Source organism: Chlorocebus sabaeus, chromosome 7 (genome assembly GCF_047675955.1).
Source record: "Chlorocebus sabaeus isolate Y175 chromosome 7, mChlSab1.0.hap1, whole genome shotgun sequence".
Lineage (NCBI taxonomy): Eukaryota > Metazoa > Chordata > Mammalia > Primates > Cercopithecidae > Chlorocebus > Chlorocebus sabaeus.
The window spans coordinates 52,702,640-52,727,770 of NC_132910.1; the positions used below are offsets into that span (position 1 = coordinate 52,702,640).

Consider the following 25,131-nt stretch of genomic DNA (forward strand, 5'->3'; position numbering starts at 1 on the left):
GATCCTTTGTTTGCAATGAAAACAAATGTCTGCATGTCATTTCAAAAATATTCTTCATAAGCAATATAGGATGTGTGATTCTGAGAGCAATTAAAAGAACTAGGTGTATCAAATGCATACCACCAGATGGCATCTTAAATCAGATAGCACATTCAGAGATTGTGAGAGTTAATAACTGCATTTCTGGAAATCAGGTTCATGAATTCCAAGTATATCTTTTCATATTAAAATGTCTGACATGAATCACAAAATCCAGAGAAAACTAACAATAATACTATCTTGAATATAACAAAAACATATGAATCTGAAAAGAAAGGCAGTGAAATAAACTGGTGATCTTGACATCTATTTATATAAAGATAAATAAGTTATTACAAATGGAGCCATAACAGCAAAAGAAAACTTGGTTAATCATTTGAGGCTTCCCTTATTTCTATCAAAAATTTTTCTTCCTACTACTCTTTATATTAAAATACAATGTGGTTTTATAAAAATTTCTGAAAAACACTTGATTATCTCGTGGATAAGATTTTTTTTCTATCGTCATATAATCAGTATAATTCTACTTTTTCAAAATACATTTTGCTATAAACGTTATTTTCATATGATGAAAGCAGTCTAAAAGTAAAACTTCTTAAGAGTGTGTTATCTCTTTTAGACATGGTTTTACATATATGTACATAGCTTGCTACATAGACCTTTTAGGTTTTAATACAAGGAAAGAACACTGAACTCTTTTGAAGGCTTTTCCCTACCTCCTCAACAGACTGACTTAGGTATCAAACCATTCCATGGACTTTCATGTTACTTCATAAGGCAATGCACAAAGATGCTGCTGGCAAGGCAGACAAAATACAGAAGAACAAGCTATCTGACCTCCAAGTCAAACACAAGCCAGGACTGAACTGCCTGAAGGCCTTCTCTCGGTAATATATTTTCCATTAGCGAGGTGTGGAACTAAAAGCTTTTAGTTTATATTTTTAAATAATATTACACTTTATATACCAAGACAGTAACTTTACAAAATAGTAAAGTAGCTGCATCAAAATTTATATTTTTTATTTTATAAATCCACTAATTAAACCACAGATTCTTCTGTAAGAAACAACTTCCAAACAGACATGTGTATTCATCAAGTATCTCATGTTTCTGTGTCCAAAACACTCCACTAAGAAGACAGAAATCAATAAAATCAACAAATTCAGGAAAACAGAACAGACTAAAAAGATAACTGCTACGGAAGTGGTTACACTTACACAAAGAAACACACACATATATAAACACATACTCTAGAGGTTTTCGTATATTTCCATTATGTTATCATCATAATGTACTGTATACAAATCAGCAATGCATTTATACTAAAATTGTTTTTAAATAGAACAATATCCACAAAGCCATGATGCAAGTTTATGTCCTCAGATGTTTAACCTTTAGTAGGATAACAGTATGAAACAAAAATATTATTCAGGACAATACAGTTAATGTCATGTTATATATGGTTACTTCCAGATTTAATGATTTCTTAAACCTGTAAAATTAACCTCCACTCCCAAATAAAACAGAAAGAGACATAGTTGAACTGCTAGGGATTTAATATCAATTCTGGCACTATCTAGCTGTGTAACCATAGTAAGATACACAATTTCACTGAGCTTTAGTTTCCTCATTTGTAGAATGGAGCTGATAACATGCTTTTTTCACAGGGTTGTATGAACACTTAAGAGTTAAAAAGTACAGTGTTTATGACAGTAAACAGGAAAAAAAAAAAAAAAAACTCCACAAGAACCTAATAAATGTTAGCTTTAAAACAAAAACAACTCAGTTTATCCCCCCTAAAACTATAAAAAATTATGATCTACTGTCACCACAGTGTTATGCACAAAAAGAAAGCATTTTTGCTAAAATGAACATGAAATTTTCACTGTGGATCAGTGAAAACTTTGTCATGAGTCAGAACCAGTCAGTGACTGGTATTTCAGACTGCCCATTACAGTCCATACATGTTACCGACTCAGAAAGAGAATAAAATCAATGAAGTCCGAAATTATTATGAACGCTTCAATGAGAAGTTGGAATATGGATAAGATCGGAAACATTAGTATAAAAATGAGTATAACATAGATGAGATTGAAAACGTGAGAATTACCTGGGTAGACAAAGGAAAACATCTACAATTTTTTCTTTAATGAACTTAAGAAAATACTCCTTCCTTATCTGGTGGCATTTCAGTATTACCTGAAACACCACTTCTCTTAAAGCCACGATAGTATTGATGTTAATATATTTCAGCCTTCTCCAAAAGAATTAGAGCATTATTACTGCCAAAGATTGTTTTCAAATTTTAAGAATAACAATCTTGCGGATGTTTACCTTTCTGTGAAAACAACAGGCATTGCTTTACCAAAGGTGCTTAAATATGTCATTATTTGTGAAAAGTACCAATTCATGAGAAGATAAAAGGGATATGTTAAAAGGGATATGTATACCGTGTCTTAAAGTAAAATAGTTGTTCGTGTAACTATGATGTAATTGTAATGACTGTCAAATGATTCCCACAGATAGTGCTTCATGTTTATTGATGTTAATAGAGTATTACTGATTCGTATACACAAATACTGAATTACTATGGTTCAGCTATTCTTAATAGAATACTGTATTCATTACCACTCAGCTCACTGAAACCTGATTTTGAGCCCCTGGCTTACATTTTTTGTTTGATACACTGTCCCAGTAGTAACTTTCTATAGTAAACTCCCTAAGAACTTCTAAAGAAAATAACTATGAATGTTTTCTTCTGGGAAAAACTACATACATAAACTCAATGTCCCAAATGTGCCAAGCATTTTGTTTCATTCTGCCTGCTTGTGTTATAGAAGCACACTTTTATTTAAAACCTAGTAAATTATAATCAACAGTCAAAATAATTTATTCCTTCTTTCTTGAGGACCTTTCGCATCACTATTCTTTGTATGTTGTCTTCAGTAATGAGCAGGAAAACATTCTAGTCACGGGAACTGAAAGCCCAAGACTTTAACCCTACAATGCAGAAGAAGAATAGTGTATACAATATAGTATAATAGCTAAGCATAGGCTATGTAGATAAATGTCTGTTTAAAGTAAAGTCTTCAGCTTACCTGCTACGAGATTTCAGTCAAAGTTCTTAAACCAATGCATCCCACAGTGTGGTCCCAGATCAAGAGCATCATCATTATCTGGGAACTCAGATATTCAAATTCTCAGGCCCTACTTCAGACCTACTAAATCAGAAACTCTGGAGGTAGAACTCAGCAATCTGTATTTTGTGAAGCCCTACAGGTGATTCCGATCTATGGCTAAGTTTGGAAACACTGACTCTACCTCTGAGTGTCCCTTTTCACATTTGTAAAATGGGTTTCCAAGAACAACCTTGCAAGACCAGAGGTGAACAGATCAAAAGACTTTGGCTCTCATGCAGTCACCTTTTATAATATAATCACTTTTTTAACCAAGGGCTGAAATTAAGGAGTATAAGGACATCAAAATGATGTGTGGCTGCCACAGGCTGGGACTGAAATGTGCTGACTTGCCAACAGTGGGCCGGGTACCAAAATAGTCTCTGGCCGCAGGACAGGCCCTAAAGATTTGGCCACTAAAATCACAAGTGGGCAAAATGCCCCAGACGAAATATTTTATCTCCATATAAAGTAAGGTCACACTGCTTCATGGTGACAAATGACAGCATGGGGAGAATAAACACTGATCTTTTAGGTCCCAGAAGACACCGATTCCTTTTCCTGCTTAACTCTCCTCAGAGTGCAGGCACGGGGAATTCTCCTAATTGACGTCAGCTGCTGTAAGGGAAGGACTGCCATGACCTTAAACTTGGCCACCAGTCCACTCTCACATCCAGGAACAAAGCCAGAGGGTTCTCCTGGCAACTGCCTGACATGCTAAATGGCAGGCCCAGGCACTAAGGGAATCCTTTGCTGCCCCAGGGACAAATCCCCCACCGCAGGAAACAGACAAACCAGAGAGATTAGCAGTTTGCCCAGCTGATGCTGGCCTATCCCCTCTGCCCAGAGAGCAGAAAATGAGTTCTAAATCATTGTATTAAAAAATCTAAGCTCCGGTCTGTTTTTGCATTACAAATGAGTGGAATGTTCTCTGCTAAGTGAAAGGGAAAACAGGAAAATATGAGAACTTCAGGGAGAAATGTAAATTGGATCCCTGCACAAATCATCTTACTGTCTTGAAGAAAACTGGAAGAGATATTAACGTTTTAAATACAAACTATTCAGATGTTTTAAAATCAACTTGAACACTCATTTTAAAAAAAGGTTTTGTAATAAAAATGAGATTCAATCTCGCTACCCTGCCATGGCTCCCTTGAACAAGTATGAAAGTTTCCTAATCATCCTCCCTCTTAAGAATCCCTCCCCACCTCATCCTACTCATCTCATCCAGGACACTATTCCAGCCACAAACATGATTATGTAACTCTCCTGCTCAAAGATCCCCTCGACCCCCATTCCTTATAGAATGGTACCAGAATAAATGCTGGCTATACAGTTAATATTTAACCCTGGCCTTCCAGCCTCAGTCTCACCCTCCCATTTCCACCTCACCTCTCATACCCTTCTGAAACCCCGTCTTCTCACAGCAAACCTCAAAGAACATGACTAGCCACTTTACAAAAAATACCAGTGGATTCCATATCCACAACAGATAGGACAGTTATTTAACAGTTTCTTTAACTCAAAGATGAAATGTAATAATCAATGAGCACTGTCAAGGAAATAGTCATTTAGAAGATAGGAACACATTTTGGTTTTAAATTAGCTATACCCACTTGGATACTTCCTAATTTGCTTGAACAAACCTAGGTTATATCCTTTAATTTAGTCAACAATTTAATGTACTTATGCTTGGTTAGATACCTGTTTCCACTTTTTCCTGTTATATTCTGAGCCCTTGGAGGGCAATGACCAGGTCTTATTCACATGTGTATGATACATACCACCTGTACCAGGTAAATGTACAATAAACATTTCATTAAATTGAATTTCCAAAATGTGTTGCCTCACTGATTTGGGGCCACACTTTTTTCAACGTTCCATTTGTGTGTTTGCAAGAACACAAAGATAAATTCAACTACATTTTTGGGGAAAAAATTTCAAAGAGGAAAAATACTTTTCTTTACAAAATGTCTGCAACACAGAAATAGTCTTCAAATTAAAAATCTGCAACAGCTACCAGTCTAGTCAGTCATGTTAGATGAAAAAAAAATAATGGAACTTGCCTCATGGCTCCCTTGTTTGGACAAATTTCATCTCTACTCCTATGAAGATGGTATGCTCACCTATCTAAATCCACACGCTAAATCCACTTTGTGAGGGCAAGTCCACACTCCTTTACTCCCTCTCCGTATGGACAGATGGCAGGGAGTCAGGGGACTAGGCAGCTTCCTGGTCCTTCTGACTTCTCCAAAATAAAACATAATGAATTTTCGGGGGAAAAAAATCCTAAACGAACACAAACCTTTCATTGCCTTATGAACACTTGAAGAGAAAGTCTTTGTTCATTTTAACTTTAAAGAAATGCTAAAGGAATGAAGGACTATCTAGATTTCCAAAAACTAGGGCATTAATTCCTCAGTTTTTCTTAAATGGGGGCAAACCATGGCAAATGTTAGTACAACTCTTCTCTAAACATCTGAGAGTGAAACATTTTTATTAATAAAAAGTAGGAGGGAAGGACTAGAGGAAAATCTGGTAGTAGCTTTTTAATTATAAAATATCAATATCTACTACACTTAATTCTGAATTCCACAGAAGTTATCGGTCAGTAACTTAGGGTAAGTCTCTGGCCTGACTTACTCACCACTGGTCCAATATTGAGTTAATACTCCTCAAGCCAATTCCTCCTCTACCTGGCCCTAAACATAGTTATTATTTCTGAATTACAACTAAGAAAAAATAGCATTGCAAGATAAAATTAAAATGTAAATAATGTCAATCTCTCTAGAATGGGAATCATTCAAGATATTTTGATAAAGAAAGGTGTAGTCTGATACTCAAAAGAGCTTATCTCTTTCTTAACAGTCCAATTCAAATATTCATTTGAAGATCAATAATTTTAAAAGAAATTAGCCATCACTAGTATACATGAAATACTTTTAGATGCCCCCTTTCTATCAAAAAGAACAATATTCTATGTCTAAATCAGAATAATATTTAAGAGGAGAATATTTTTAGCTTCTTCAAAAATGAAAACTTGCAAATTAAGCAAACTCCATAAAGAGTAGATCCAATGTCTCTAGTATTAGAAGCTGTATACTATACAATTGTTGTTTTCTTTTTCGAAATGGAGTCTCACTCTGTCGCCCAGGCTGGAGTGCAGAGGCACAATCTCAGCTCACTGCAACCCCTGCCTCCCAGGTTCAAGAGACTCTCTTGCCTCAGCCACTCAAGTAGCTGGGATTATAGGTGCCCACCACCACACCCAGCTAATTTTTGTAATTTTAGTAGAGACATAATTTTACTATGTTGGCCAGGCTGGTCTCAAACTCCTGACCTCAAGGGATCCATCCTTCTCAGCCTCCCAAGGTGCTGGGATTATAGGCGTGAGCCATCATGTCCAGCCCATACACAATTTTTTGACGATATTTCATTTTTATGGCCTAAGAGAAGCACACTTACACAAAATATGTATCTGATCATAAGAAGTAACAAAACCAAAACAAACACACAAACCAAAAAAAGGCCGGGAGTGGTGGCTTACACCTGTAATCCCAGCACTTTGGGAGACTGAGCCGGGCAGATCACCTGAGGTCAGGAGTTCAAGACCAGCCTGGCCAACGTGGTACACCATCTCTACAAAAATACAAAAACTAGGCAGGCATGATGGCAGGTGTCTGTAATCCCAGCTACTCAGGAGGCTGAGGCAGGAGAATTGCTTGAACCCAGGAGGCAGAGATTGCAGTGAGCTGAGATCGTGCCATTGCACTCCAATCTGGCGACAAGAGCAAAACTCTGTCTCAAAAAAAAAAACAACAAAAAACCATGTTATTTTGTAGGGACAAAATGCTATGGGCAAAAGAGAAAAAAATGTGTCCTTCTTCTGAAAGTTCAGTGGTTCTCAAACTTTAATGTGCATCAGAATCACACATAGGGCTGGATAAGACACAGATTGTTGGGTCTCACCCCAGGTAATCGGATTCAGTAGGCCGGAGTGGGGCCTGGGAATGCATATTTTAACAAGTTTCAAATGGTGATGATGACACTATCAGTCTGGGGATCACACGCTGAAAACCACTGTTTTAACTTAGACCCTTACTCAACCATTGTGGAAGTCTCGGGATACGTTGTCTAATCTTTCCCAATGAATATCTTGTGTTCTTTGTGCCACTTAGTATTTCTACTTACAAACAATATGACTTCTTAAAGTATCACTTCAGAAATCATCATCATCTCTAAGTTGCATGCCACTTTTTAGAGCATTGCAATCTTACAGATATTTAACACACGAAAATATGTGTATATATGTATAATATACTTACTCCTCTAATGTATAGATTTGACAGTAAAAGATTATGATGAGTAAGGTATTTGAAGACTCAGTGGTAACTAGGACTTTTGATTTGATGCTATAAACAACAAAATGTGTATGCGAATGGGCAATCTCCCTCCTCAGGACTTACCTGTGACTGGCGCATCAATATCCAGCAAGTTTTTTTCCTGTCGAAGAATTGATGCACCCTCTGTTATTATTCTCAATGCAACACTCTCTTCCAGTCTTCCCTCCTTCATAAGATGTGCCTTTAAGATATCCACACGAGGTTTTCCATCATTATCAAACACTTCTTTTGCTGTAAGCCGGTGACTTGGAGGAAATGGAACAGCTGAAAGAAAAAAAGGTCCAATTATGACATTAGCCAAAACTCAACAACAAACAATTCAATAATAACCACCAAATACCCATCCTCATCACAAACCACCTAATATAGTATTTTCACAGTGGCTGAATTAAAATATGATCAAGGGCTATCTATCAAAAATTAAGAACTGCATCCTTTCTTTGATTCTAGATATAATGTGATTGCTTAAACAAAATTGATAGTTCTTGTTCATCCAGTACTATCTCTTGCATCTATAATATCCTGATTTAGTTAAAAAGAAAAGGAATGAAAGGAAGTTTTCAGTTCAACAATAATCAATTTTGTGAAAGAAAATCGTTCCTATATATCCAACCCTTACTCAACCATTGTGGAAGTCTCGGGATACTTTGTCTAATCTTTCCCAATGAATATCCTGTGTTCTTTGTGCCACTTAGTATTTCTACTTACAAACAATATGACTTGCAAACTATAACCAACTTGTGCAAAGATGGGTCTCTACTAGAAAACGGGCTCCTCTACTGGGATTAGAGGCATGGGAAAAGATCTACCCAACCAGATTTGCTGCTCTAACTAGAGTCGCATCTGAGATAACTGATCTACTCACTGTTTAAGAAAACAGGAGGAATCTGAAAGCAAAAAGGCAAAAGTGCACTGAATACTGATAAGGAAATCAGAATTTGCAGGTGAGTGTGTATGCTCACACTGAAGGGACCTCCTTAAAAGTGAAGGGTCAGGTTGTCAGGGAGGAGACACAGGTATTTTAAAAAATGACACAATGACAAAGTCCAATGATTGCTTAGGCTTGGAAGCAATCATTCTCTCTTCCACTCACTCACATCTTCTTAACAGCAAGAAGCTTTCTTGTAGCTACTGCCTTCCTCTACATTTGTGAGGACATTCATTCACTCATTCAGCCAGAGGACATTCACTAAACTCCTCTAGCTTGCCCTGCTTCCAAAGGTCTATGGTCAGAGATGGTATCACAAAGGTTAAATTTGCAACAGATGGCCAATAAGACATTTAAAGACTCATTATTTATCTGTTTCACATGATGGTTTATTCACTGGACAACTCATCCCTGCCAGATATTAGAAGTATCTGCCAAGGAGCATAAACATCATCCCATGTATCTTTCATGTGCCATGCACGTTATGAAACAGACATACAGCATCTCCATTGGATGGCTCCTCTCTCAGGAAAAGCACTTGATGTTACAGAATAAACTTGGCCCTCTCCTTTCCTAAAAGTGTCTCTCAAGGAAGCAAGACTTACAGGAGACCTATGCCAAAACATTTTGTGTAATCTAATGGCATAGGTTTATAATCCTGAGTGAAATTATAACTATTTAAGAGAAAAGAAAAACTGGGAAATGAACTTGTACAGATGGATGCAAGGATGATTTTCTGGACAATCCAGCCACATCTATTTCACGATGTTGTCAGATTGAGGCAGTCGTGGCAGATTTGTTGGGTGAGCAGGAGGCTTTTGTGGTCAGACAAACCTGGGTGCGAACCTTGCACTCTGCACACTCCCCAGCTTATGACCTTGAGCAAGTTAAATAACCTTCTTTGGCTCCAGTTACCTCACCTGTGAAGTGAGGATTACATCTATCTGAGGATTGTTATACTAACTACAGTAAATAGTTACAGCAGTAGCTAATATTTGTAGAGTATTTATTTTATGCCAGGCATCGTTTAGGTAATAAAATCAAAAACAACAATAAAAGTGTAAGATGAGTAGGGCGTACATACATGTGTTTATATATAAACTTATTTAGCTGCCATAACATTACTGTGCAGAAGAAACCTGAGGCTCAAAAATATTAAGCACCTTGCCCAAGATAATTATCTAGTGATTTATGTGTATAACTCAGTGAGTTTAAACCCCAGCAGTCTGATGCCAGAATACTTGCAATAAATAAACTACACTACTTCCCAGAAAGTACTCGATAATGCTTAGTAAGTAAAAACGATTAATAAATCACTTCTTATGAAATTCTAATACTGAGAGGTATTTATTTCTCACAAATACTTTTATTTTCCAAAAGTTACTTTGAGTAGCTTATAGTACAATAGATACATAATACAAGAACAAAAGACAAATTGTATAATCCCAAAGAATAGTAAATAATAAAAGAAATCTGAAGATTAAACAAGGAGGAGAGAAAAAGAGGAAATTAGGTCATTAAATTTGAGGCATTTGGAGGTTATTCTACTTTTTTTTTCTCTGCCCTCCCTGCTTTTCCTTGCTTGACTGACAGAGTATGCTTGTTAAGAAAACACGGAGATGTTTTTCAACAGCCACATTTCTTTACGCAGGTCTTTATATACGTTTTGAGATTAGAAAATATCTTACCTGGCAACTTCTCAAAATTCCTCAGGCTATAGACCATGAGTCAAGATATGGGCTGGGGGCTAGAAAGGGGTAAACTTCAAAAGGATGCTTGTGGTAAGGGCAACAGCTGAATTTTTAAAAAAATGATTTCCCAAGGTGTTTTAGGCAACAGTGAAGGTTTAAGTGGCTCTGCATAACCGTCAGGCAAGAATCACAGGTGCACAGAAGGAAAGGAGGCTAATATATTGTCAGGCTGATAAAAGCAGTGGGTATCTGCCACACATGCACTTGCTGGCCTGATTAAACTTAAGATAGATCGAAGTATTAAACCTGAAAGTGCCAAAGCATTTACGAAGGTGAGAGGCAACAGGAGAGCACCCCAGGAAGCGCCTCACCTTCATGAATTAGTCTTTCTCCAAGTCCCTAGACTCCCTCCAAGGCCAAGACCACTGCAATAACAGATGCTCCACCCTCCACTGCAGATCTTTTACCTTCCAGTAATTGCTAATCCTGAGGCAACTGGCTAAGGTAAAGCCACCTGCTCTGAGATACTGGAGCTGGTTCCAAATAAACGGGTGAGAAAGGAGAGGAAAAACGCCAATCAGATGGCTCTATTTCCAATTGGATGGAAGAGATCCTGATGAGATGGGGCCCTCTACCAGTTAAACAGATGGCAAAGCCTGCAGGGAACCAAGATGGGCAGTAATGACGCCAACGACTGAACACAGAGATGCCGCCAGTGAAAAGTTTTCTAGGACAAAAATAAGACTGGGCTAATATTTGTGTATTTGTGCACCTTTTGGCTTCATAAAAAACATACCAGCCTTACAAAGGTCACATTTATTTGCTTTTTCTGTTCACCTAGAATCCTACATGAAGACCTGTGCCAAATATTGAGCAAAAACTATTTAGACCAAAGAATCCAATCAGCTTGGAAACATTTATTTAATTAATTCATTGTGAAAGTTGCTACACTTAATATAACAAAATTGGATTTCCCCTTCCTTCCTTTGCTTTGAGGCCACAACAAGTTGCTTTCATTGATACATGAGCAGGCCAGGACTAGAGAAATGACGTTTGTGCACATTAGTAAAAATTTAGAAACAGCTGTTGATATTTGGGCTGGTTCTTTGCAAAACAACTTTTTGTAACTGCCTGTAAGCACAGAATATAGTGCTAAGACGTCTTAGAAGCATCCTTCTTAGGATGAGCTTCTAATCAATCAAGAAGTATATCTTCTGAGAAGATAGAAACCTTCTCAGCTTTCACTACTTCACAATTCCCACCCAGTGCCACTTTTTCCCCTCAAATTAATAAAACAGCAAAGTAGATAAAATCTGGGACATGTAAGTACTTGACTGACTCCTAACAGAAAACATCACAGAAGGCTTTAAAGGCAAACAACATATTGGGCTAGGATTATGTTCTCATGTCATTGACAGTGGAAATCCGGCAGAGACTGATTTTCAAGGGTCAATGACATGAAATTGTTTCTTTTTCTATCTGCTGTTTCCAGTAGAGAGTTTATCTGATATGGAGAAAGGTTACTAGTCTACCTATGAACCAAATGCATATGCATCCAATATTGGCATCTATATAACTATTATTAAAGTTGTTGTCAACTATACATTTACCAGAGAGAAACACATTTCAAGTCAAAAAAAACCCTGCAGCCAGAGTAATCCTAGCCCTCAGTCTGGCTGACTATGGGAACTATATCTCAGAAAGATCCAGGGATCACTTTCCGAGTTTGAGGGTAGGTTAATTTTAGACCACAAATATGTGTTCAGTAGCATACGTGATCTGTTATCACTCTGGGATAGTTCCAGGTATCTGGGATTTCTGCTTCTCAAATCTGAGTCACTTAAGCCACTACTGAAGGGATTCCACTATTTAATAGGAAACATCTGAGGGTCATTGCCATGGTGACATCTTGACTGGAAGATTCTCAGTGACAATACTAGTGGGATATGTAACTTTGTAAAATACTGTATCAAGCCTTCTAAATCCAGTGAATTTGCAAAGACATTGCATCTGTCATGATTGATTCACTGGTGTGGAGCCTGTTTCAGGGAAAGAATTAAAATGTTTGGCATTTTGTATGGCTTTACTTATGGTATCAATTGTATCATTGATGGTATGGTATCAATCAGTAGATCTCAATCTGGACTTCACATTCATGTAACCTGGAATGTATAAAAATATGCCAATGAAGATTTTTAAGTATCAGGAACAGGCTACCTACTGTTTCACCTCTACCTGGAGTAGTCCTATAAATGCTGACAAAAAAGATTCAAGAGAATATTTAGCCTAGTGATCTTTTGAGCCTTTATTTTGCTTCTTCCCCCCCCCCCCAAACAAAATTATGCCAGGAAACATAAGTATATCCAAAAGAGAAAGGGATTAAAGCAGCGTGCCTCCTTTCTCCTCGATGATGGCTACTAAGGAGTGCTGACACAATCCTGCTGCTCTCTGGAGCAAAACTAGAAAACTCCCAGTCAAGACTGACCCCCTCATACTAAATAAAAGGAAAGTGAAGTCCAGAGAGATGATGAATAAATCATCCAACATCAAAGGATTAGTCACTAGCTGGCCAAACTAACACTAACATTAAGGTCTCCTGATTTCAATTCCAGCACTTTACCCTCTATATTTACAAAATAGTGTACTGACTAGTCACATATGGCTATTGAATACTCAAAAAATAGCTACTCCAAACTGAAATATGCTGCAAATCCACAGTAAGCATCATATTTAGAAGATTTGATACAGTATTTTAAAAAGTTAAACATAACATTCATATTTTAATATTGATTTTATGTTGAAATAATAATATTTAGAACATACTGGGCTAAATAAAATTTGTAACTAAAATTAATTCCAACTATTTCTTTTTACTTTTAAAAACTATGTTTACTAGAACATTTGAAATTGCATACCTAGCTTCCTTTTACTGGACAGTGGTATTCTAGACCCTGTATCCTTCTAAGTAAATGAGAACAAGGTGAGTGGAAATTAAATTTCTTAGCCTTTCTTCTTTCTCAACTTTGGTTCAATTTCTACAAATCCTCAACCTATGTCAAAACTGGTTGCACATTGAGAATTGCTTTTTTAAAAGATGATGCCCATGCCCTATGTCTAGAGATTCTGATTTAACTGGTTTAGGGTAGGGCCAGGGCATTGGCCTATTTTTACCTAATCCCAGGTTACACAAATATGAAGTCCAGATTGAGATCCACTGATCCATACCATAAGTAAAGGCATACAAAATGCTGGGCACTTTAATTTTCCCTCTAAACAAGTCAATTTTCCCTCCACACCAGTCAATCAACCACAACAGATGCAATGTCTTTGCAAGTCCAGACACATTTATTTCATCCCGCTCTGTAATCAGGACATGTACAGGAACAGCTCTTATCCCATATTTCATGTGGCAACTGTCTGAACAAGGACTGTTAAAGATACTTATGTCAGCACATGTTAGGAGAACAGCTTAAGCATATCACATGTCAGACACAGCTTAAAACACTTTCTGGCCTGACCTCCTTAGACTGGAACACCATCTATTCCCTTGTGGACATTTGTGTATGTCACAGTCCACTGTGCTAATCAAACTATATCAATTAATCAATCAGCAGCATCCATTACGCACCAACTACGCATTGTATCCCATGCTAGGCTGTGAGAGGAGCAGGAAGAAATGGACCACAGATAACAAACATAAGCCAACCCAAGCTCTGAAGAGCTTACCAAGTGGTATAATTATCAGGTTTTGCTTGAGATAGTTGGCAAAGTGTTAAACTGCAAAACTAAAGAACAAGTTTAAAGACAATGAGAAAAAAATGTAAGTAGTAAGAAAAAATTTGTCTCTCTACCCTAAGGGTTATGGCTGAATTCTTAGAAACTCTTTGATCCAGTTGCACAGTTCTCTTGTTTAAAGCACATAATAAATATTTAATTTTTTAGATGACTCCAAGAGAAGAAGTTGTTTTTAAGTTATGAAAAATAGAATATGTCTATTGTAAAATATATGCCAGTTGAAATATAAAAAGTAGTTCCATCACCAAAATATGTGAAATCTGATTCTACTTCTGAACAAAGAGTAAAGAGATATGTAAGTACTAAGGACTTTTCACTGAATTTTATTTGGGTTCTAACATTGAGCAATGAGGTTTAACTTATATTCTCCTGGATGAAAAAATATATATCATTATGGGGGATATGTGTTTATTTATGCATAGAATGGATATTCTGGATGCAAAGATATACGAAACATGTTGTTTGGACGAGAGAGCTAAAAATTAACCACAGCTAGCCCCTAAGAAGAATCGTAAGAACATATTTATTAGGGTTCTACTTATGCTACTCCTGCAGACACTCATCACTTGCGTGTTTGAAAGTCTTTGGCTTTTATTATAGATATTAATTCTCTTCAAATAAAAATACACATGGCCATCTCAAGTGTGGTTAAATATCAGACTTGCAACAGAAAAATCCAGTCTCAATTAAAATTTTTAAAAATGATTTTTTCATAGATCTATAAATAAAAATACAACTTATTAATTTACTGGTGTTTTTTCCTGCTGCTATGATGACTTCTGTCCTTGTCAGAAACCTCCTTACTCACCTCCTCTAAATCCTATCATACCAGTCCTGAGCCTTCAAATGTATTCAACTGTTAGATACAGTATGTGTCTTGATCATTTTACTAGCAGATTGAATACCTCATCTGAATGCTCACTGAATGTTCACATACAAATATAGCAAAATAGTATCTTATGTAACATACCAATGTGTTAATCAAAGGGCATTATGGTGCTCAAAGCACTTACTGAAATAAACATGCTTTTTTTTCCTCAGACTTACAGAATATATATTATACCCAGTACTTTGTGAGATTAAATCTGAAATGTGCTACAAGCAATTATTTAATAAAGATCAGACTAATTAAATGAATTATTCCTCAGCCAGGCATGGTGGCTCACGCCGGTAATCCCAACACTTTGGGAGGCCAAGGTGGGCTGATCACAAGGTCAAGAAATCAAGACCATCCTGGCCAACATGGTAAAACCCTGTCTCTACTAAAAATACAAAAATTAGCTGGGTGTGATGGCATGTGCCTATAGTCCCAGCTACTCAGGAGGCTGAGGCAGGAGAATCACCTAAACCCAGGAGGCAGAGGTTCCAGTGAGCCGAGATTGTACCACAGCAGTCCAGCCTGGGCGACAGAGCAAGACTCCATCTCAGGAAAAAAAAAATAAAAAATACATATATATGTGTGTGTGTGTGTGTGTGTGTGTGTGTGTGTGTGTGTATTCCTCAACTACAAGGGATTAAAAATTAATTAGAGAAAATAAGTACCTGAGCAGTACAGAGCTTCCATTATTATCCAAATTTCAAAAGTTTTTAAATGTTTACGTATATATATTTAAATATACTTATTTATGTGTATCTATTCTTTCTCCTTCCCATGTACAGATTTTCACGTGCTCCTTTCACCACATATTCTTGAGTCTAAGGATTCAAGGACACAGAAATGAGTGACAGTCCACAACTTCCTCAGCATGCAGTCTTGAGAAGTTCTATCACAAAACTACTTTAATTTTTGATATTTTGCTTGCTTCATTACAATTGCAAATGGCTTATATAATGAATTATGTAATAATGATTCAACATTGAATAGTATTTGACAAGTTATTTTAATGGTTTCAAAATATTTCAGCATAATTGATAAGTTTAAATAAAAGTTGATTTTTTTTTTTTTAAGGTAGGGTCTCCCTCTGTTGCCCATGCTGGAGGGCAGTGGTTGGTGCAAACACAGCTCACTGCAGCCTCAGCCTCCTGGGCTCAAGCAATCCTTCCACCTCAGTCAACCTCCTGAGCTCAACCAATCCTCCCATCTCAGTCTCCTGAGTAGCTGGGACCACAGGTACCATGCCACCACAGCTGACTAATTTTTTAACTTTTTGTAGAGATAAGGTATCATCATGTTACCTAGGCTTGTCTTAAACTCCGAGGCTCAAGTAATTCTCCTGTCTTAGCCTCCCAAAGTGCTGGGATTATTGGCATGAGTCACGACAACTGGCCCTGATTTTTTTAATGTTGTTCAAAATTTTAAAGTTATAACACAAGTCCAGTGATTGACACATGGACAATGCCAATCACAAATTATCATACATGGGCATGATAAAAGAAAAATTACATTTACTGATTTTGAAATATATGCTATCTAATGTTTACATTAAACTTAGAATTGTAGTTAAATATTAAATGTCTTAATTTATATGTTTAAGTCAAATACTTAAAAAAATTAAATATATAATTGAAGAACTGTTGTTTTATGAGTCTACTCTATAATGGTTTTTTAAATTTCATACATATATATATATAAAATATACATATACACATACACATTCAGTTACACCAAGAGGTACCCCCCACTATCTTGGATCTCTGTACTAGATGAAATTATTACAACAATATTTTCAGCAAATGATGTTTATACTAATCCTCAGAATAGCAAACTAAAGTAATGCATGAAATTCTCCTCGCTGGGATGAATTTAAAGAGAGAGGCTTTTATTTATACATTTATTTTTTGGACTTGAACATTTGCTCTCTTCTCCAGAGAAAAATGCCACGGGAGAATAAGAAAATCAAGAAACAAACAAGGATAGATACTTTAAGACTAGATGAATTTATTTCTCAAGTGAGCCAGTCCCTTTGAACATGATAATTATTCCTTAGAAATGAGGAGTACCCAGGGATTCTGAAACTTTATTTAATCCAGGTACATTTTTAAAAATTTATTTATTTATTTATAATTAAGTTCTGGGGTACATGAATCCAGGTACATTTTACCACTCAGAAATCCTCAACTCAACAGCCTAAGTAAGACATGAAATATAAGGAAGGACTTGACCTATTGAGTTGAACGGCTTGATAGAAGTTTTTTAATCACTATAAACTTTAGAAACCTTTGTATTAATAAACCTTACAAAATAGAGTACTTGCCTTCTTAGTCCTCAATCCTAAACTGGTAAGTTGATAGGGAAAAAACAAAATATCTATGCCCACATATAACTTGTTCCTTTTACCCTCTTCATTCAACTCTATGGGCCTACACATTTGCCATGTCCATACGCCCACCTACCATCCCCATCCTCTGTGGTTAAAACACCTATAGGCATCAAAATCATTTTATTTAATGAATAGGCCTTCTCTTCTTTCAAAGGGTCTTAATAAAATGGCAAACATATGTCCCAAATGATACCAAATAATGTAAGTCTTAAGTGACAATTTAAGAATGTTAACCACTTTTGCATATAAAAGGTGATCCATTAAAAAATAATAAATCCAGTATATAGCATCTTATATCTGTGACCACAGTGAAGCAAAGATCGAAATATTTTGCCTGACAGTCACCTTCCAGAGAGCCAAGAGCAGGAGCTAAATTCCCAGGTTTGCATGTAATTCCCACCTGCTCTGGCTCAATATGCCCTAGTCCAAGTAGGCTCTAGAGCACGTTGCAGCAAAACATCAGGCCCCCTGTGTCTTTCCATGTTTCAGTAATGCTTACACTGTTTGCTTCATTCTGACGACCAGACCGGTTCTCATGCACTATCTGTGGTCCACCATTTCTAAGAACCACTTACTCGTCTGAATAACACAGAAGCATGCAGGAAGTTCCAATTCTCTGCACCTCTAATGTTCACTCCCCAAATCATAATCTTCATACATCTATTTAAAAATTGGAATGTCTTAATGACTACCACCTACAATACTATTCTCTCAAACTTCACTTGCAATTGTTTCATTTATCTTCAAAATGAACTTGTCAATTTTGGTTTAATTATCAAACATGCATTGTTTAATCCAGCAAAAGGAAAATGAACAATTTTATAATAAAGCTATGACAGACTGCATTCCTTTCCTCCAAAAAGAACCACTCTTGGGAGATAATTTCCACCCATATGTAAGGTAAATTTTGTGCATAAAAGAAACTTTCAAGTAATTAAGGAAACAGATTGCTGGAATTACAATGCCAGTTGCAAATGTACAGGTAACATCAAATCTCATTCCAACCAATGGGTCAATCAATAATCACTACTCAAAAACAGAATAATTAAGTAGAAGGATTAACAATCAAGTCCCATTGAGTGTCTAGTCCAGTGCTCTGGCATTTGATATGTGCTTCTGAGTCAATGTAAGAAAGGATTATCTTTTCTCCATCTCACTCACAATTTAATACTTCTGTGGTACTAGAAGCAGTCTAAGAAGAGGGAATAGAAAATAAAATGGCCTTGTTCAGATCTAAAAGTATGTAATTACAAAATGATAGTCAATAGCCAAAACAACAGAACACTGAAACCTTCAGTTAGTAAATGTAAATGTCTTTTAAATAGCCATTAGAGTAAAGAGACCATGGATGCCACATTGTGTGGTGGAAGCTGGGGGCCCATATCAAAGAGTAAACAGACAGATGTGATCAAAAGTGAGCAACAGAATAGAAAACTGAAAACGGACAAGAAAAAAAAAATTGCAAACATTTTGAAAAACTAAATTATTTTAATTGCGTATGTGAATGCAGGGTCACAGATAAATCTGTTGTTATTTATGGTGTAAAATTAACCCAGTAACAATAAAAATAATGTTACATCAGTACAACAGTGCCCCACTGCTAAGATCCTAAAACACCATGACATGGAATTTCAGAAAGCAGTTCAAATATTTCCTTTAAAGGAACATTTTCCTAGTTTATAAGAATGCTATTAATACACATTTATTGAAGTATGACTCAATTAAAGGCATTTTTAATTGCTAAACTTGCAATATCCAAGACTTAATAGACTAACACTTTCTTGGCAACTCAAGAGTCAGAAGTAGTTCAAGGGGGACAAAGGCCTCCTTTTCCCCTCTTTATAGTGTCTGCATGACAGGCTACCAAAGTGAATCCAAATCTTACTAGTAGACACAAATGAAAAATTTATTGAGAAATTCAGCTGTTAAGAGTAGCTAAAAACTAGGCCGGACACAGTGGTTCACACCTGTAATCCCAGCACTTTGGGAGGCTGAGGCAGGCAGATCACTTGAGGTCAGAAGTTCAAGACCAGCCTGGCCAATATGGTGAAACCCCGTCTCTACTAAAAATACAAAAATCAGCTGGATATGGTGGCAGGTGCCTGTAATCCCAGATACTTGGGAGGCTGAGGCAGAAGAATCGCTTGAACCCAAGAGGGAGGCAGAGGTTGCAGTGAGCCGAGATCATGCCACTGTACTCCAGGCTGGGTGACAGAGCAAGACTCCATCCAAACAAAAAAGAAGAAGAAAAAAAAGTCGTTAATAACTAGAGTATCTAACACAGCCTAAGCACATCTACAATGGCAAACAGAATCATGTTAATTCCCATGATATATTATTTTGGTTCCTCAAAGCATCCAAAAAGCTTCAGTTCCATAAGTTTTTCACTATCCAGATTACACACACTCATTTAGGCATGATGGGCAGTCATTTAGGCAGCGCTGTGCCTTCATTCAAGTTTCATGTTCGGAAGTCACAATGAGCAGACTAGAAATACACTACTTTTTATTATCACATAATTTAAAATCACTCACTGGCTTAAAATTCTCACTCAAGAAATAATCAAGATTAAATGTAGAACTACTAACAGGTTAATATAAATGTAAGATATAGGATATGTTCGGTGAAAAGTGATCACACACACGCACAAACAGATGATGTAACAGTGTGTGCTACTTCAACAATGGAGTGGTATTTTGTTTTGAAGTCCCTTGATACATAATAATTATCCATTTATTCAGAGCTTTTTGGTTCCCGTTGTCTTTAACAACCACAGTGCAGTTCCACACCTAGAGCAATGGTGAAAAACCTCACCAAAAATTCATGTCCTTTATTCCACAGGCGAGGAATGGAACCATTCTCAGCACACTAAATACAAAGGGATGCTAGCATGGCATAATTGAGTGTGCATGTATACAGTTCTATATTTCATGACAGTCCTAAGGAACATCAGGGAATATCCTTGATGGTATACATTACACATTTCACAAATATTCCACATTTCACAAATATCTTCTATTACAGATACCTAGACAATGCTCTCTATTACAGAGGAAGGTATAATACAATTTCAATATACTATCTTTAAACAGAATTGTAAATAATTTTAAAAGATATATGTCTTACGTGATTTTAGTGAAATATATCATTCCTTGTCTACAGCATATAATTGAAGGTTTATATACACTGTCAATTCTTTTTTGGAATATAATTCAAATCAGGAGAAGGTTCTCATTCCCAAAAGAGTGAATTCAATAATTCATAATGAAACAAAATATTCTTTTATTTGCTAATACTCTTTACATTGGGTTTTTTTTTATGATATGTAGGATACATGCATTCATTATGTACTGGAAAAAGAAAAATCTCCCATTCTACTTATTACATAAATGGAAACTATGTAAAAGCAACTTTCCTTTATAAATACAAAGGCAGAAAATACAGAAACTTCTACAATTGCTTTTCTGATATTGTTATTCTTCAAAAGCAATTTCAATAGCTCATGATTTTTGAGAATATTTACATTTGCAATTATTATTAGAAATAATTTATACTTCCATAATAGAGATTTTAACAGTCCAAAATGCAATAAAAGTTCAAGAATAATCAAAGAAATAAGGAGAAAATAAACAATTTTTTATGACTTGAGGAATATAAATTTGAGTTCAACTAACCAAACTGCCAAGTTACGTTGCACTTTTTTAAAAAGCAAAATCCTAAACAGCATGTGAGTTTTACTAGAGCAATTTCCCAAAGGTACTGGCAATACTTACTCCCTATATAGCCGAGGGGGACCCAATTATTACTCTCACACCAAATGATAAACAAAACAAACAATAACCAGTCACCCCACCTCTTCTGAACTCCCTTACCACTAGACTGTAATTACCCTGGGGATCTCCATGCTCAAGAGACAAAACAGTACGTCCTAGAAGCAAAAACAAAATTTTGGATCAGATTCACGACAAGAAGCCATTCAAAGTATATTTTGAATGTAAGACTGATGTATTTTATTTATGCACATAATTTTCCTATTCCAGATGCTTCTATACAAATAACAAATGTATATGAATAGACAAAGAATGATGTGGATCACTGTAAAGACAGCCTATATATTGGCCACAAGGTCTACCATCACTTTTGTACTCAAGCAACAAAGAAAGAAAAATACAGAAAATGTTACTGCAATAATTAGGGATATGCTGAGTAAGTCATCAATAACCCACCAAAATTAGATTTTGTTAGTGACTGAAGAACAGGTATCCAAAGAAAGTGAAATATTTTTAAATATTATTAAAAGAAAACACATAGAACACAAAACAAAGTAAAGAAAAATTACAGAACTTCAGAAAACTAATTATTACAAAAAAGGAAAAGTAAAGTTGAATAAATCACCAAATAGAGGGCTTAGGAGATTGTTGAAATTTCATCGCAACTTTATGTGTTGCACAAATTTCTGAGAAGAAAGGCCACAATTTAATAGATTCTCAAAAGAGTCTGTGACCCAAAGAGGCTAAGGTCCACTCCAAAAAGCCTTCCTCGCCATTACCATAGTAACCATATAGTCTAGTTCCTCAATTACCCTGTCTGGATTATTGTGATAATGACCAGACTATTTTTCCAAGTTCCCAGTTATCTCACCTTAATCCACCTGATCCTCAAACTCTATGGTCTGACTATAACCAATTACTCAGTACCCCAAGTATTTCAGGCAATTTCAAACATTTCTTCAAGCTTTTCAGAGACAGTAAGGTGAAGGAGTTAAAAGTATGAATTCAGAAGCCAGACTGCCTAGGTAAACCATATCATCTTGAGCACATAATTTAATTGCTCTATGCTATAGCTGAAGATTAAACAAACTAATATTTGTAAGGTGCTGGGACCACTGAAGATTAAACAAACTAATATTTGTAAGGTGCTTGGCCCATTACCAGCACAATACATACTTCACAAGTTTTCCTTATGATTAACAACTACCTTGCTTTACCTCCTTGGCCACACATCCTAATCATCCCTATTCAAATAGCACAACTTCTTAAAACACACAAAGCCTGCTCTCCATCCAAATCCACCACATCGTTGAGTACTAAATACTTAATAAAACTATATTTTGATTACCAAAATACAGTGTTCTTTACTTTTTGTGTTTATTTCTTTGTCTTTAAAACATAAAACATTTGCTGCCAGTATTAATTTTTACTCTTACAAAGCAGCCTACAAATCATTAGACAAGTTCTCTGCTAAGTTCAAAAAAAGTTTACACATCTGTAGTTATGTTCTTAAATATCATCCAATTTCACATTCTAATTTTCTAGTTCAAGAAACTGAGGCTCAAAGAGAGTAAGAGTAGTAATTATAACAATGAAATAATAAAATAAATGTTATATAATTTATATACATACATATTGTTTAGAACAGTATTTGAGATGTAGTCAATTCTCTCACAGATTTACTTCATTGAATCTTCACAACAGTCTTGTGATTTGGGTACTGTTATTCTACTTTTTATATTCCAAAACTCAGGTACAAAGAAATGAAATGACTTTGCTAAGATTGCACAGCAAATAAGTAGGGGAAGTCAGGGCTCAAATCAGACCCCTGCTATGGAGCTGTGCTTTTAACTCTTGCTATCCCCTCTCTGTAGATAACTGACTCATCCAATGATCCAAAGGTAATTAAGGGTAGAACCCGAAGTACACATCCAGTTCTCCAGATTTCCCTGAATCATGCTCTTTACTTTTGAGTTCACTATTCCCAGCCCAGAGCGATGGACACAGAAAGCATTCAAAAAACATTTGTCTAGTGATTTACTGGTGTATGATTCACATCTCACCACATAATTTTCTAAATGCAGTAATGTTTATTCTGCATGCACAGTTTGCTCCTTGAGTATCTTATCTGGCTCTTCTGTCTTCTTAATTTAATTGCTCCCAGCCTTAAAAGAGACCAAAATGTTACAAGGAACAACTGGTTCAGTAATCAGCTTGTAAAAGGTACATGTTTCTTTGTTTTAATTTAATTTTTGATGAGTTGATCCAGAGATAAATGAGTCCGTCAAAGTATTTCCATATATGAACACTGAGCTTAGGTTCTACACAAAATAAATTCTTCCCACCAATGCTAGCTGTCCCCTCTCAGACTGGCCTATGATTTTGTTTAAAATGTGCCTCCTCTGCCTTTACTCTTTAAAAAGCATGTTAGTTAACCCGCTGTTGAGAATTTCCAGCAACACACAGCAGAAACTGAGCTCTACATGCAACAAAGTGTCATGGTTATTAGTTTTGAATTATCTAATTGCCTATCTTCACATAATAGCTTTAATAGTTGTGTGTCCTTGAGAAAATTTTTAAGAAACCAGTTTCATCACCTGTAGAATGGAGATGTAATAACTACTCAAGAAGCTACTGAAAGGATTAAATGAGAACACACTTGCAAAAGTGCTTTGTGCAATACTTGGTGTGAAGTATGAACTCAAATTTGCTTAACTTATAAATTTTTAATTATTTGTCATTATTCTATTTAAGTGAATTCCTACAGGATTTCTTTTATTCCATATGCCTGCATTTTGGGGTATACTTGAAAACTCTCATTTGATATATATATACACATCACAAAACCTCTAAGTATTATATATATCACAAAAGCCCTAAGTATTAAGTAAATGCTTATACTATCTAATTGGTCTAACAGAATGGTACTTATCTGGCAACTGACAAAGACAGCCTCAAGAATAAGACCATGTCCTTTGCAGGAACATGATTGGAGTTGGAAGCAATTATCCTCAGCAAACTAACACAGGAACAGAAAACCAAATAGCATATGTTCCCACTTATAAAGTAGGAGCTGAATGATGAGAACACATGGATAAATGTGGGGGGAACAACACACACTGGGGTTTGTCAAGGAGGGTGCTGGGGGAGGGAGAGCATCAGGAAGAATAGCTAATGGACCCTGGGCTTAATACCCAGGTGATGGGATGATCTGTGCAACAAACCACCATGGCACACGTTTACCTATGTAACAAACCTGCACATCCTGCACATGTACCCCTAAATTTAAAAGCAGAAGGGAGAAAAATATAAAAAAGATGGCCTAAAGTTTGTTGTCTAAACAAGAATTTTATTCATTATTATGGGCAAATAGGAGAATTATTATTATGAGTATAATGTGTCTTTAGTGGAAGGCTCAAAGCAGTAATTAAAAAAACTACTGGGGGGGCGCACCCAAGATGACCAAATAGGAACAGCTCCAGCCTCCAGCTCCCAGTGTGAGCGACACAGAAGACAGGTGATTTCTGCATTTTCAACTGAGGTACTGAGTTCATCTCACTGGGGCGTGTCAGAGAGTTGGCGCTAGTCTGCGGGTACAGCCTGACCAGCAAGAGCTGAAGCAGGGTGAGGCATTGCCTCACCTGGAAGCTCAAGGGGGAAGGGAATTCCTTTGCCTAGCCAAAGGAAATTGAGACACACAACACCTGGAAAATCAGGTAACTCCCACCCTAATACTGCGCTTTACCAAGGGTCTTAGCAAACGATGCACCAGGAGATTATAAACCACAACTGGCCCAGAGGGTCCCACGCCCACAGAGCCTCCCTCATTGCTAGCACAGCAGTCTGAGATCTAACTGCAAGGCGGCAGCAAGCCTGGGGGAGGGGCACCCACCATTGCTGAGGCTTAAGTAGGTAAACAAAGCCACCTGGAAGCACAAATTGGGTGGAGCACACCACAGCACACCACAGCTCAAGGAGGCTGGCTGGCCTCTGTAGACTCCCACTCTGGGGACAGGGCATAGCTAAACAAAAAGCAGCAGAAACCCCGGCAGAGGTAAATGCCCCTGTC

The 25,131-nt window shown here is 36.6% G+C and overlaps 1 protein-coding gene across 4 annotated transcripts in view; it reads right to left on the reverse strand.

Moving 5' to 3' along the window:
- PPP3CA (protein phosphatase 3 catalytic subunit alpha) overlaps nucleotides 1-25,131 on the reverse strand; it is a 330,349-nt gene that overhangs the window by 164,141 nt on the left and 141,077 nt on the right. For all 4 annotated transcript variants that reach the window (XM_073017515.1, XM_007999395.3, XM_007999394.3 and 1 more), the window contains exon 2: nucleotides 7,682-7,882. In XM_073017515.1, coding sequence (XP_072873616.1) covers nucleotides 7,682-7,790 — 109 coding nt within the window. In that variant the 5' untranslated portion in view covers nucleotides 7,791-7,882. The remainder of the gene's footprint in view (nucleotides 1-7,681; nucleotides 7,883-25,131) is intronic.